At 45.8% G+C, this 14,667-nt stretch overlaps 1 protein-coding gene across 1 annotated transcript in view; it reads left to right on the top strand.

Annotated features, from left to right (window-relative positions):
• Positions 1 to 14,667, top strand: part of LOC142257080 (sulfotransferase 2B1-like) — a 152,316-nt gene that overhangs the window by 13,190 nt on the left and 124,459 nt on the right. The window contains exon 3 of the mRNA XM_075329152.1: positions 3,399 to 3,610. Coding sequence (XP_075185267.1) covers positions 3,399 to 3,610 — 212 coding nt within the window. The remainder of the gene's footprint in view (positions 1 to 3,398; positions 3,611 to 14,667) is intronic.

The raw sequence follows: 14,667 nt of genomic DNA, 5'->3' as shown, positions 1-14,667 counted from the left end.
ACTGGAGAAAAGCATTATTAAAGGCAGAGGCTTTATGGATATAAAATTTCAATACCAGGATTCCTTTTGGTATGCATTATTGTAATGATTTAATGTATATTTATTGATGAGATATATGGCGACATATTTTACAATATTTTGTTCTGACTTTATATATAATTAATTGTGGTGATTTGTAATTGGTGATATCATGAAATGGGAGTGGCTCATTGTTTTTAAGTGTTTTAACTTGAAAGCAGAATATGTTACAATTAAGACCAGTTGGTTGAAACGCATCAACATGGTCTGTTTTACCTATGGATTTTATGAACTTATAATAAATTGGATATTTTAGAAGATTACTGGAATTGTTTGTTTTTTTTGGTTCACTATAATAAAAATGTTTATTCTAATACTTTGTAAAGAATCCTTTGTAAACAATGACTGCCTTAAGTCTGGAAGCCATGGACTAAATGTTGTGTTTCCTCCTTTGCAATGCTTTGCCATGCCTTTACTGCAGCTGATGTCAGTTGTTGCTCATTTATGGGTCTTTCTGCCTTAAGTTTTGTCTTAAGCATATGAAATGTACCTCGATGGGGTTGAGATCTGGTGATTGACTCGGCCATTGCAGAATATTTGTCTTCTTTGCCTTGAAAAATTCTGGGTTGCTTCGCAGTATGTTTTGGGTCACATTATCCATCTGTACTGTCAAGCGCCATCCAATTAACCTTGCTGCATTTGGTTGAATCTGAACAAAAGTATTGCCCTGTGCACTTCAGACTTCATCTGGCTACTTCCATCTTCAGTCACATCATCAATAAAAACTAGTGCCTCAGGGCCACTGGAAGCAATGCATGTGCAACCATCACACTGCTTCTATCATGTTATACAGAAGATGTGGTGTGCTTTGGATCATGTTGTAAAATGTTTTTTCTTCACCGTGGAAAGGATTCTGTGATCATCCACCACTGTTGTCTTACATAGATATCCAGGCCTTTTTGAGTTCCCAAGCTCACCAGAGCTGAATGTATCAAACTGTTGATTTGGTCACTCCTAATATTTCAGCTATCTCCCTGAAAAATGTCTTCTTTTTTTCAGCCCATTGATGGTCTGTTTCTCTTCCATTAAGAGCTCCTTTGACCACCTGTTGTGGGTTTGTAAGAGCAGGGTCAAAATGCAGCACACAGAGAAGGAGGAACAGTGGTAATGCAACTCGATTTATTAATTTACTGACAGGGATAGGGAAACAGAAGGCAAGGGAAGGTTATCACAAGGGAAAAATAGTTCAACTTCTGGTTACACTGGGAAGTAACAACATAGTAGCTCATGAAATGCAGCCTAATAGGGGCAAGAGCTAAACACACTAATTCTTGTGGAAAACAGTGTAGAAATGTCAGGGCCTCTGTCCTTAGTCCACAGGCCCTACCATCCCCGTTTCCATGGGTTACGATCATTAAATTGCACAGTGCTATAGGCTTCAACACCTATCAATACAGTTCTCCCTATCAAGTACCACTCAGCTGGGCATGAAGCAACATCCTGGGTGAAGTCGGGTCACCCACGGGTGGCTATATTGACTGGCGACATCTGTCGCTTGACCACGTAGTCCGTTCTGGGGGTCTTGACAGGTGAAGTTGGGGTTTTGACAGGCGTAGTCGGGGTCTGGACAGGCATGGCAGGGGTCTTCTTCAGGGGATTGCTGGACAGTGTGAGGATCTTGGGTATCGTTTTAAGGGGCTTGTTGGACAGTGCAGTGTTGTGGGACTTGCGGGCTACCTATTTCAGTTTGCTCTGGTGCCGTCTTTCTTTCATTCCTATCTCTTGCAGGGAAGACCTCCTTCTTCCCTTCAGCCAGCACGACCACGCAACACTTTCCCTTTGCGCCAGAACTGCTTTTCTGGTTGGCTCCTGGGCTCTTCTTCTTTCCTGTTCCTTTCTCACATCCTCTTCCTGAGCTCGTCACTCTCTGAAATGCTTCCCGCTGGAAACAAACTGCAAAACTTCTATACCCTAGGTGATTTTTGGTTCCCGGTCTGTTGTTCTTCCTTCGGCCAGCGGTGGGCAGTCTCCCATCACTAATCTTCCCAGGTCGCTCCAATGCAGACTGCTGCGTATACTTTCCTACAGGTTCACAGGAACAGCTTCCAAATGCAAATGTCGCACCTGGAATCAGTTCCAGACCTTTTACCTGATTAATTGATTATACATTAATAAGAGAATAGCCCATGCAGCCGATTAAGGAGTGTTTGGGATATTTGTTCAATTACTTTTGTTCCTTGAAAAAAGGCAACTACAGTTTAAAGAACTGTGATTCCTAAAATCTTATTCAAATTAAGATGTGAATACCCTCAAATTAAAGCAGAGCATCTGCACTTTAAGCCCATATTAATGATATAACTGTATTTTGCATATGCTTTGGTAAACACCTAAAATGCCAAAACGTGTGACACTGTCCAAATATTTCTGAAGTCTGGACGTAATTATATTCGCTCTTTAAACCTGTCTCTACAGAGGGTGGCTCTGAGCAAAATGTTGTAATAGTCTGTTAAGTCTCACTCTCCCATGATCTAATAGTACATCATAAAGGGCTTAAAGATGGCTAAATCTTTTACCACCATTTCTTTCTTAATAGTAATTATTATCTTATAAGTAAGTATTATCTTATGACTTGTTGACTAAAGCCTGCTTTACACCTTTCAATTCTGCATATGATATCGTATGTAATGTGACACGCCCCCATCGTATGTGCGACACGTTAAATTTATTGACCATGTCGCACAATCGATTAAAAGCTGTCACACGTACTTACCCTTCCATACGATCTTGATGTGGGCAGCGAACATCCACTTCCTGGAGTGGGAGGGACGTTCGGCATCGCAGCGACATCACGCGGCAGCCGGCCAATAGAAACGGAGGGGCGGAGATGAGCAGGACGTAAACATCCCGCCCACCTCCTTCCTTCCGCATTGCCGGCGGGATGCAGGTAAGATCTGTTCATCGTTCCCGGGGTGTCACACACTGCGATGTGTGCTGCCTTGGGAACATTGAACAATCCGACGTGCAATTTTTAGGAAATGAACGACATGTATGCGATGAACGGTTTTACGTTCAATCGCAGTCGCACGTAGCTGTCACACGCTACAACACCACTAACGATGCCGAATGTGCGTCACTTACGACGTGACCCCGCCGACACATCGTTAGATATGTTGTAGCGTATAAAGCGGCCTTAAGATATGAAAATTGTAAAGTCCATCATACCCAGAATTATTATATTCATACCTCTATTTTATAGAAGATATCTCTTGTGGTTTTTCAAAGTTAAATATAAATTACAAGAAAAAAGTGAATCTCAAGTTTGTGTTCTTTAGATGCAGTAACTGATCAAGAATGGCTGATTTAGACTTTTTTCTTTGTAGGAACTACATGGATGATGGAAATCTTGAGCCTTATCCGCCGAAATGGTGATTGTACCTGGTGTCGTCAAGTTCCAAATTTTCTGAGAATCCCCTGGCTTGATGTTAGTGGACTTGGGATACAGCTTGTTGAAAAATGTCAATCTCCACGTTTTTTTGCATCTCATTTGCCTATTCAGTGTTTTCCAAAGTCTTTTTTTTCTTCAAAAGCAAAGGTATGTAATTTAATTATTCTGTATTCACTTTAGGGGTTTTCCTCCACTTCGATATTAAGGCCCTCCTGGAGCTCTGCAGTACCTGTATTGGCCAACAAACAGCGTAATGGAGCAGTGGTGTTTTTTCCATTAACTGCACATATTTGGCTTCCATCAGCTCTGCAATCAGCAGATTAGTGGGGAACATGGGGGTTGGACCCCTCTGAGCTGATCTTTATGATCTATACAAAGGATCATCAATATCAAAGAATGATTGGACATAAAAGCTAATGACAAAAGGTTCAGTGCAGCTTTTTGGTCATTGGCCCTTGACCACCCCTATTAAGTTTTTTAATTAAATAAAAGTGTATATATTCATGTAATTTAGTGTGAGTGTGCAGGGTTTTCCAATATTTTTTTGCTCCAAAAGATGTGCTAGGGCTTATTTTCAGGGGATGTCTTATATTTTCCCATGAACAGCAATCCACATTTATTCTTGAAACAAAAATCAGTGTTTATTCAAATCTAATGATGTCATCATATTCTGGAACATCAACATTTTGTGTTAATCCTATTACTGGTTCAGATACACAGTTTCTTATCTGATCTGTTATTCTCATGCTTCAGAATCAGTCCTATAGTGGTGGATACATACCATATTTACAAAGGTTTAAATTATCTACTTAAATTTATTATTCTCTATGTACTACAAATTTTACCCCCAAAAGAAAGCAGACACCCCCTAAAAGAATCACAGTTGCACTTGCATGCACTTCGTCAGCGCCCCCCCCCCCCCCGACGAAGGCTATTGCTGAAATGCGCGTCGGATGGGACTTGGCGCCATTCCAGCTTGTAAGTAAGTGTTATTACTTTCGTTAGCCATGACTTTTTTGCCTCATTTTTGCACTTTATGTTGCTGATGCACATGGTATATATGTTGTCATATCTTGACATATTTCTCTGTGATTTACCTTCTACTTAAGAGGCTTGTTACATGGGCTTTCTAACAATCAAGCACATGCACTGCTTTCTGCTGGTTTGGTATGCCATCTAGTGCACCTTTTCTGTCATTACACCCATCTCTTTTTAATTTGTATTTTTCTCAATAAAGATTTATTATATATATACTTTTTGTCTCCTGATCCTTTTTGTGATTTGGTTTTCTTGTAATTGTTTGGGGTCTAGTGAGTGCAGGGGGGTGTCTGCTTTCTTTTAGGGTGTCAGATTTCTTTTGGGGATGTTTGCTTTCTTTGATGAAGAGTATTCTTTAACTTTTTTAGCTGCTTGGACATTTCCTTATGGAACTGCAACCAATGCTTAATTTTGATGTAGAGCTTCTATTTTATGCATACTCAAAAAGCCCTCAAAATCCTACTAGGTAGGTAGGGGGGTAGGTTTCAAGGAAAAAGGGTATTTATACACTCACCTGCTGCTGCTCTCTAGTGTCCTTCTGCTTTTGTCAGTGATGTCACCGCTATGCAGACTCCTTCAAGTCACATGGTGCTTTGCGTGATACAGAGTAGCTTTCATAATGTAAAAGTCTATGGAGCATCAGAACAAGGACCCATATCTGTGCATTGTAAAATAGACTTTTGGCTTATGCATTACACAAGGAGTAAGCTGGGTAGTCACAATTCCAGTGATGTCACTCAAGAGGAATGGAACGGCGCTGGTCCATGGAGAGAGCAGCGGTAGGTGAGTATATTAACACACCCTACATTACACACATTTAATTATTAAAAGCCTTATTGGCATAAGCATTTGAATTGTTATGAATGTAAACATTTTACTCCATACTCCTTTTTTTTACTCCTTTTTTTCTTGCTGTCAGCCTTCTCTAAAGCTCTGGTCCTCACTAGAAAGGTCATATCCCGTCATTGCTAAACAGCCTTTAACACTAGCACTACTGAGGTAGTCATTTTGACTACTTTGCACCATGTATTTCTATATAGGTGTCACGAGTCCAGTAGTTTTAGTGTTAAGAATAAGAGTGATGTGTAGTTTTGATTAGAAAAGGTCAGCTAAAAAGAAAAAATAAAGCATGAATGATTTAAATGAAACATACAAATAGTTAAAAGTTTAATTGCACCAATGCTGTATTGTGAATAATGAGTATAAAGAGGGAAGGTGGCTTGCCATGTCTATGATTTTTTTTAGTAACTTTTATAAGAATAATAGATGCCAATTCCCTTGTAGACCTTCAACTTACTACATCATGGAAAAATGAAGGAATGTGACACATCCATGCCTCTAAAATCGATAATTCTTTGTTGAGAAGCCATATAAAAATGGAAAACATTTAGAAATGAGCAAATACACTTGATTAAAATTGAATTCTATTTGAATTTTACAAAAATTTGCTTTTGAAAAAAATGCAGTGTTCTTTGTACTTCTACTCTTGGAGAATTCAGCAAAATGGTAACCACTGGCCACCATCTTCCTGAACCATATAAGACCATCAAAATGTTTTTAAATAAGTCCTTGTACTCAGCTAACCGCACACCTCTCCGGCCCTTCCACGTCATCCATCTGGTTCTGACATGCATCTTTAGATCATCTCCGCTTGCGCTGAAATCCCCGGGCTTCTCATGCTAGGCCGGGACAACTGTCTTTGATGGAGACCTAGGAGAGTTCTGCAGAAGTGCATGGAAGGTTATGGTGTCATGACATCATTGTGTTCGCTGTGACCTTACACTCGTATGCGTAGAGCCTTCCTGGACCCTATCAAATCCAGATTTACTGGCCTGTCCCAAGAAGCCCGTGGATTTTAGCGCAAGTGGTGACGTTCTAACAAATTTTATTTTTTCATACTACATTTATTATTAAATCTTATCATTTATACTCTGTGAACAAAATTTTAGAGGAAAAACCGCGAACAGTCAAATTGGAACTTTGCCTGATCTACTCATCGCTATAAACAATTGAAATCCACTTACTTAATATGGTTGCGATCATCACTGATTTGTCTGTTGATACTCCCTGCCCTAATTTTTACATACTATGATTAAGGGCAGGGATTTTAATTGTTTGCCATTTTTCTATGGATTCTTAATAGAAAATTAACAGTTTTAGAAACATGGATGTTCTGCATTTCTCCAATTTTTCATGATGTTTGGAGTATTCACCTTATCCACCTACAGTGCCTTGCGAAAGTATTCGACCCCCTGGAATTTTTCAACCTTTTCCCCCGTTTCAGGCTTCAAACATAAAGATAAAAATTTTAAATTTTATGGTGAAGAATCAACAACAAGTGGGACACAATTGTGAAGTTGAACAGAATTTATTGTTTATTTTAAACATTTTTAAAAAACAATAAACTGAAAATTGAGGTGTGCAATATTATTCGGCCCCTTTAAGTTAATACTTTGTAGCGCCACCTTTTGCTGCGATTACAGCTGCAAGTCACTTGGGATATGTCTCTCTCAGTTTTGCACATTGAGAGACTGAAATTCTTGCCCATTCTTCCTTTGCAAATAGCTCGAGCTGAGGGAGGTTGGATGGAGAGCGTTTGTGAACAGCAGTTTTCATCTCTTTCCACAGATTCTCGATTGGATGCAGGAGAAGGAAGAGCATATTAGTGATTTTTATCTTATAGTCTTACAGTCCTTGCTGCTGCAATGTACAGAAATCTATTTTATTATCTAATAAAACCGCTCTTAACTGCAGTAAGTGCAGGGATAGCTGCTGGAGAAAGGATAGTGTATTAGAAACATGTTGGAAGGGATTATTGCCTTTTTTCTTGCTGGTGCTACATTAACCCAAAAGTCCTTTTCAGGTCTAAGGCTATGTGTCCACGATAGAATGTACCTGCGGATTTTTCTGCATGAAAATCCGCGACTTTCGCGGATTTACTGCGGATTTGCCGCGGATTTTGATGCGGATTTCTTTTTTTTTTTTTCCCCATTCTATACCCAAAATCCGCACCAAAATCCGCAACAAAGAATTGACATGCTGCAGATTTTTCCGCATCAAAATCCGCGGCAAATCCGCAGCGGAAAAATCCGCAGCATGGACACAGCATTTCCAAAATGCCATTGAAATGGCTTGGAAGTGCCGCTGCTGCAGATTTTCGGGAAATCCGCGGCAAATCCGCGGAAAAATCCGCGGTAAATCCACAGCGTGGGCACATAGCCTAATTCAAATTATACTATTCTCTGAAAATGCAGTTCTTAACTGCAATTAGTGTAGTGTATGGTGGTGGAGAAGGGACAGTGTATTAGAGGCATGTAGTCAGGAATTCTAACCTTACAGACCTTGCTGCTGCTACGTAAAAAATGTATTCAATACTACAATAATAATGCTCTTATCTGCATTTAGTGTAGGGCAAACCTCTGGAGAAGGAATAATGTTTTAGAGGCATGTAGGCAGGGATTCTAGCCTTACAGGCCTTACTGCTGTTATGTTAACACAAAGGTCATTTTCAGGGCTAATTAAAATCAATTCTATTCTCTAATAATACTGCTCTTAGCATCAATTAGTATAGGGAGACCTGATGGAGAATGGATAATGTATAAAGCTCGCTTTACACGCTGCAATGTATCTTACGACGTGACCCCGCCGACACATTGTAAGTGACGCACATCCGGCATTGACAGGTACGTGCGATTGCGATTGAACTGTAAAACGTTCATCGCACGCACATCGTTCATTTCTCTAGAATTGAACGTGAGGTTGTTCAATGTTCCCGGGGTAGCGCACATCGCAGTGTGTGACACCCCGGGAACATTGAACAGATCTTACCTGCGTCCTGCGGCTCCCGGCCAGCAATGCGGAAGGAAGGAGGTGGGCAGGATGTTTACGTCCCGCTTATCTCCGCCCCTCCGCTTCTATTGGCCGGCTGCCACGTGATGTCGATGTGACGCCGAACGTCCCTCCCACTCCAGGAAGTGGACGTTCGCCGCCCACATCGAGGCCGTATGATCGGGTAAGTACGTGTGACGGGGGTTAATCGTTTGTGCAGCACGTTCAACAAATTGAACGTGCCACACATACGATGGAGGCGTTGCAAATCGCATACGATATCATATGCGAAATTGCAACATGTAAAGCAGGCTTCAGAGATATCTAGGCAGTGATTATTGCCTTTGATTCCTTGCTGCTGCTACATTAACCCAAAATTCCTTTTCATGGCTAATTCAAATCTATTCTATTCTCTAATATTACTGCTCTTAGCTGCACTTAGTGTAGGGAGAGCTGGTGGAGAAGGGATAGTGTATTAGAGGCATCTAGGCAGGGATTGCAGCTTTACAATCCTTGCTACTGCAACCTAAAACCATAAGTCCTTATAAGGGTTACATCTTTTCTATTCTATTCTATTTGTATTCCCTATTAATATCACTCTTTGCTACATTTTGCGTAGGGAGAGTTGCTAAAGAAGCGACAGTTTTGCATTAGAAGCATATAGCCAGGGTTCATTGCCTTACAGTCCTTGTTGCTGCAGCCTAAAACAAAAAATCCTTTTCAGGCCTACATCTATTCTATTCTTAATTAATACTGCCATTAATTGCATTCAGTGTAGGGATAGGCCCCTGCTGATCTTGGTACGGCACAGGTTGCAAATGAATGTTCTTTTATTGTCTGTACTTTCTTTAAAAAAGTAACAGACAGGGGGACATCTAACTCTTGCCGCATGTGACTGCTCTGGGACACAGTTGCCCACCTTTTCTCTCTGGCCACCCCACTGCCTTTTCCTGTCTGTTACAGTGCTGTGGATCCCTCTCCCTCTGCTCTGCTTTAATTGCTCTGTATGGCACCTTGCCAAGTTGGGTCAGAGACTTCATCACCCACCACCTCATCTTCTTCACTCTGATCCTTCTCCTTACTTGTTGACCTAACATCAATTCTTGGCAAATGTATCTTATCATATAACTGAAACTAATTTTTACAGTACCAGCAAAAGCTATTAAATTTCCTAAATCTAATGCACACATTTGTTTTTTCTTTCCTAACTGATATGGAAAACAGCTGCGTTTTTTAAAGAACGCTACGTGTGAACAGAGCCACACAGAGAAAAAAAAATTGAATTTGGGGGGGGGGTCACATTCTTTGTAGGACATAGTGACATTTTTAGTGATACCATATTTTTTCTTCAATACACCTTTTAATATGTTTTATATTTTTGTTTCTTTTATTTTTTTAAAGGGCATTCATTGTACGGGTTATTGTACCGTTTTATACCGTAGATCATTACGGATGTGGCGATAAAATGTGCACTTTTTTGTTTACCTTTTATTAGTGATGGGCGAATTATAAAATATTCGGGTTTGGATTATTTGTCTCAAATATTTCGTATTGTTTGTGTATTCATCACAACACAACAAAAGGAGAAAAGGATATAGCAATAAGGGATCACCAATACAATAAAAGAAGGTGAGAAACAAATTTTATTGAGACAGTGTAGACATATCATGGCTCCAGGGACAAGCAGGAGCACACAAACAGACAATTAAAAACAATTAAAAAGCCCAAAATGGCATGATTCCCCAACACGCCAACCTCCAATGAGATGTAACAGAAATATAGAGTACCTTTCACATAGAATTTAGATAATCAACCTCCATAGGATGTAATATGTAGTAGCAGACAAAAACAGGTATGGCTACTGGTATTTGGATAACAAGCTTCAGGGAAAGGTAAATTTAGGTTAGAGATGAACATATAAATATGCAATATGTACACATTGTAAACCAAGTATCAACAAATGCTGATCTAGAATAAAATAGACCTAATAGACCCTTCTGGGTGCAAAAAGTATTATATCAAAAATGTAATAAATGAATAAATGGTTTGGACGTCCACATAGGGTTAAATGATTGAAAACCATGAAGCACAGAACACACCATACACCCTGAATGTGCTGGTGATGCACTAGTTAGCTGCAAGTAAATACATGTGTGCCCAAGGTAAGTCAGGTGTGTAACTAGAGGAGCAAGGTCACATAATCCATAATAGCGAATAATGGGGAGGAGGAGTGCACAGCCTGGAGTGATCATATGAGTGCTGCCCTATGTGTGAAAGCAGAATTGTACTGTGGCGCCCCGGACTAGCCAGGTCGTCACAGGTACTGCAGAACACCCCCCCCCACCCCGAGACAGGCACATCAGCCAGACACAAAATCCTTGTTGCCTCCCTCCAGGGGCTGATGTCCACACCAGGTGGGGTGGAGCCAGGCGGTTCACCCCACCCACTGAGGAGTTCACAGTCCTGGAGGCGGGAAAAGGAAGTGAGATCAGTTAGGGAAGTGCAAGTGTGAGGAGTGAAGAGTAGTGGAGGAGTAAACTGACCGTGTCCGAGTGTGTGGCCCGGGCACTAAGAGCAAGGTTGGCAGACGGTGGTGGCCGTCTGCAGGAGAGGCGAATCAACGCGGAACCGTAGGACCGAGGTCGGACGGTGGCCCGCCGGTACCGAACCGGGGAGCGAAGTGAAGCCAGCACACACAGGCAGGGCCTGCGGACCCCGACCAGGCTTGGAGTCGCCGTTAAAGGTAAAATCCGTCAGTGACCGGAACCCCAGGGGTTTCCTAGCAGCCAAGACCCGATAGAAGGCAACCGTCCGACCAGTAGAAGGAAATACAGCTACCGCCACAGCTAGAGTTCCGAGGGCCAGAGCCTGCGGGCAAAAAGGCTCCTCCGCCACATATATACACTGGGGAGCGGGTTACCGGTGGGAAGCCATCGGAGCCGAACATACACAAAGGTGCAGGGAAAGGCAGCCACCACCAACCATCCGGGAGAAGCCACAGCAGCCGGCTGCGGGACCCGTCCATCCAGCCGTTTGGTTTACCAGAGACTTTGCGTCCATTTGTGGCTGAGTGAGTACAACCGTGCCATCCGGCACCACGCTGCGCAGTCCAGGCGACCCTGCACCTTGCCAACCCTGCCTCCCCGTCACCTCACCGGACCCCGGGACCACCAACCCCTACCCACGGAGGGGGAAAAACAACATCCCAGCTGCTCCCTACCATCGCTCCCGGGATCCCCGTCACTAGCAGCGATGGTGCCCAACCTCACCACAACCAGTGGGTGGCGTCACGGACTAAATCCCCCAAACCAACCACCTCTTTCACTCACGGGTGAGGAGCGCCGCTCAAGTCCCCGGATCCGGCCCACCACTCGAGCCACCGAGCAGCCATCGCAGCAGCGCCGAACCCGAGCGTTAGCGAGCGCAGCACAGTGGCGTCCTCCCCGCCCGCGACAACTTGGCATCACGAACAGGATCTTACCGTTCTACCGGCTGGTAGAAGTGCGCCTTGTGCCCCGCCGGCGGTGTCCGGCCGAAAAATTTCAGAATCCGCCATCTTGGGCACGAAGATTTTCCCGCTCGAGCGTCTTCTTGAGCAGTGGAGGCGCGAAAGCCGAAGCCCCACCCCTGAAGAGGAGGTGCCGAGAAAAGACCAAGGGGGGACAGCTGAAGAATGACGGCATGTAACTAGCGATGCGGAGTGCAGGGACGCCAGGACTCTGCCGAAACACGTTCCTGGACGCCAACGTGGAAGGATGTGTCGGAAGATCCAGACCCAGGCTGATTCCCTGATGGAGCGGTGGATAGTCGAAGTGGAGGAACCGGCTGCGGCTGTGCAAGCATGCGGAGTGGAAGCAACCGTGGAGGAGCGGGTAAGCGACCCACGCCCCTATGTCCCCCAGGGACCGGCCGCTGCGGCTGAGGGACCCGGTCTGCCCCTGCCCTCTATATCGCCTCCGCCGCCGCCCATACCGGTTGCCGCTGCTCCCCTGCTCGGTCCGTTGCCACCAACACCGGAGTCTGTTCTACCAGCATGCAAAGACCCGCCTGCAGAAGACGCGAGCAGTCAGCCTGTCATCGCTCCGACACCCGTACCAGCCCCACGTCGTGCCTGCGTCCAGAAAGTACCTCATCCCGACTTGGACGCACCAGCGATCCCAGAGGAAGCCGCGCTCCAGATGACAACGGCCCCAGCAGTCCGCCCGGCCAAGATGGAGGTGGCCGTCAACCGGAAGCCAGCCCAGCAGGTAAAGCTGGCTGCCCCCAGAATCCAGGCCTCGGCTGAGGCGTCGCGGGGTTGCCGCTGCAAGGCAGCCGAGCAGGCCACGACACAGCGGGGTTCCCCAGTGCAGAAGGTGCCGGTCGTAGGCGACACGGGGGAGCTCCGGCTGGGCCCGACCCCCGCACAGAGCGAGACGGAGCGGGCAGACGCTCCATACTGGGAGCGGCAGCAGTGCCAGCTGGGCCGGGAGGTCGCTGCCCGAAAAAGGTGTAAAGCGGATGTGCATGCCCGCATGTATGTGGAGAAACATCACCTGCAGCGAGCTACCATCAGGGTCCAGAGCAGTGCACCATGTGAAGGTGGCACTGGTGCCCAACGGTTGAGAATGGACTGTTAAGTAGGCAGTGGTCCCTCCGTTGCACCGTTGTCCCCGTTGGGACCATCAGTACCGTTACCTTGTTTAAATGAATGAATCAAACCGAGTAAATAACCTGATTGACAAAGTAATTGACCCGGCCATTGCTGGCAAGTTGTCCCCGCAGGGACCCTTTGTTACCGTTGACATGAGGAACTCTTCATGGACATGCCTGAGAACTGGCAGTGCACCAACGAACTGGTGGGATTGTAAATAAGTTGGGGGCATGTTTTCCGTTGCCGCCTCCGGAGAGGCAGATTTGGAGGATGGGCCTGGAGGAAAGTGATGGCCCAGGCCCGCCACTACCGCAACCGGTGGCGATCCTCCGGGGGTCAGGGGTCCCCCATGGACGTGGGGTCCCCTGAAGTGACAGCCGGGTGCGAGTCACCGTACCCGTTCCCGCTCGAGCAGCCTGGATCTGGACTGGGGTCAAGGGGTGCTGCCCACTTCTTAGGGGCAGCATCAGGGCTAGGTTGCTTGGGTGGGAGAGTGGAAGCCGTCCGTCCGTTATTATTAAAAATGTATATATATATGTATTTTGCAACGTTTAAGTGACATGCCTCCTGTAAGGGAAGATTTGAAATGCATACTGTGTTGTTGTTTTTATATTTTTACAGTTGAAAAGAAAAAAATAAAACCGGTGATGGACGGGCAGCCCGCGGACGGTCCACATTTAACCAAGGGGGAATGTGGCGCCCTGGACTAGCCAGGTCGTCACAGGTACTGCAGAACACACCCCCCCACCCCGAGACAGGCACATCAGCCAGACACAAAATCCTTGTTGCCTCCCTCCAGGGGCTGATGTCCACACCAGGTGGGGTGGAGCCAGGCGGTTGGCCCCACCCACTGAGGAGTTCACAGTCCTGGAGGCGGGAAAAGGAAGTGAGATCAGTTAGGGAAGTGCAAGTGTGAGGAGTGAAGAGTAGTGGAGGAGTAAACTGACCGTGTCCGAGTGTGTGGCCCGGGCACTAAGAGCAAGGTTGGCAGACGGTGGTGGCCATCTGCAGGAGAGGTGAATCAATGCGGAACCGTAGGACCGGGGTCGGGCGGTGGCTCACCGGTACCGAACCGGGGAGCGAAGTGAAGCCAGCACACACAGGCAGGGCCTGCGGACCCCGACCAGGCTTGGAGTTGCCGTTAAAGGTCAAATCAGTCAGTGACCGGAACCCCAGGGGTTTCCTAGCAGCCAAGACCCGATAGAAGGCAACCGTCCGACCAGTAGAAAGAAATACAGCTACCGCCACAGCTAGAGTTCCAAGGGCCAGAACCTGCGGGCAAAAGAGCTCCTCCGGCACATATATACGCTGGGGAGCGGGTTACCGGTAGGAAGCCATCAGAGCCGAACATACACAAAGGTGCAGGGAAAGGCAGCCACCACCAACCGTCCGGGAGAAGCCACAGCAGCCGGCTGCGGGACCCGTCCATCCAGCCGTTTGGTTTACCAGAGACTTTGCGTACATTTGTGGCTGAGTGAATTCAACCGTGCCATCCGGCACCGCGCTGCGCAGTCCAGGCGACCCTGCACCTTGCCAACCCTGCCTCCCCGTCACTTCACCGGGCCCCGGGACCACCAACCCCTACCCACGGAGGGGGGAAAACAACATCCCAGCTGCTCCCTACCATCGCTCCCGGGATCCCCGTCACCAGCAGCGGTGGTGCCCAACCTCACCACAACAAGTGGGTGGCGTCACGGACTAAATC

This window comes from Anomaloglossus baeobatrachus, chromosome 11, assembly GCF_048569485.1.
Source record: "Anomaloglossus baeobatrachus isolate aAnoBae1 chromosome 11, aAnoBae1.hap1, whole genome shotgun sequence".
Taxonomy (NCBI): Eukaryota; Metazoa; Chordata; class Amphibia; order Anura; family Aromobatidae; genus Anomaloglossus; species Anomaloglossus baeobatrachus.
Note: the sequence above shows the minus strand (reverse complement) of the source record. Positions and strands in the feature narration are given on the sequence as shown.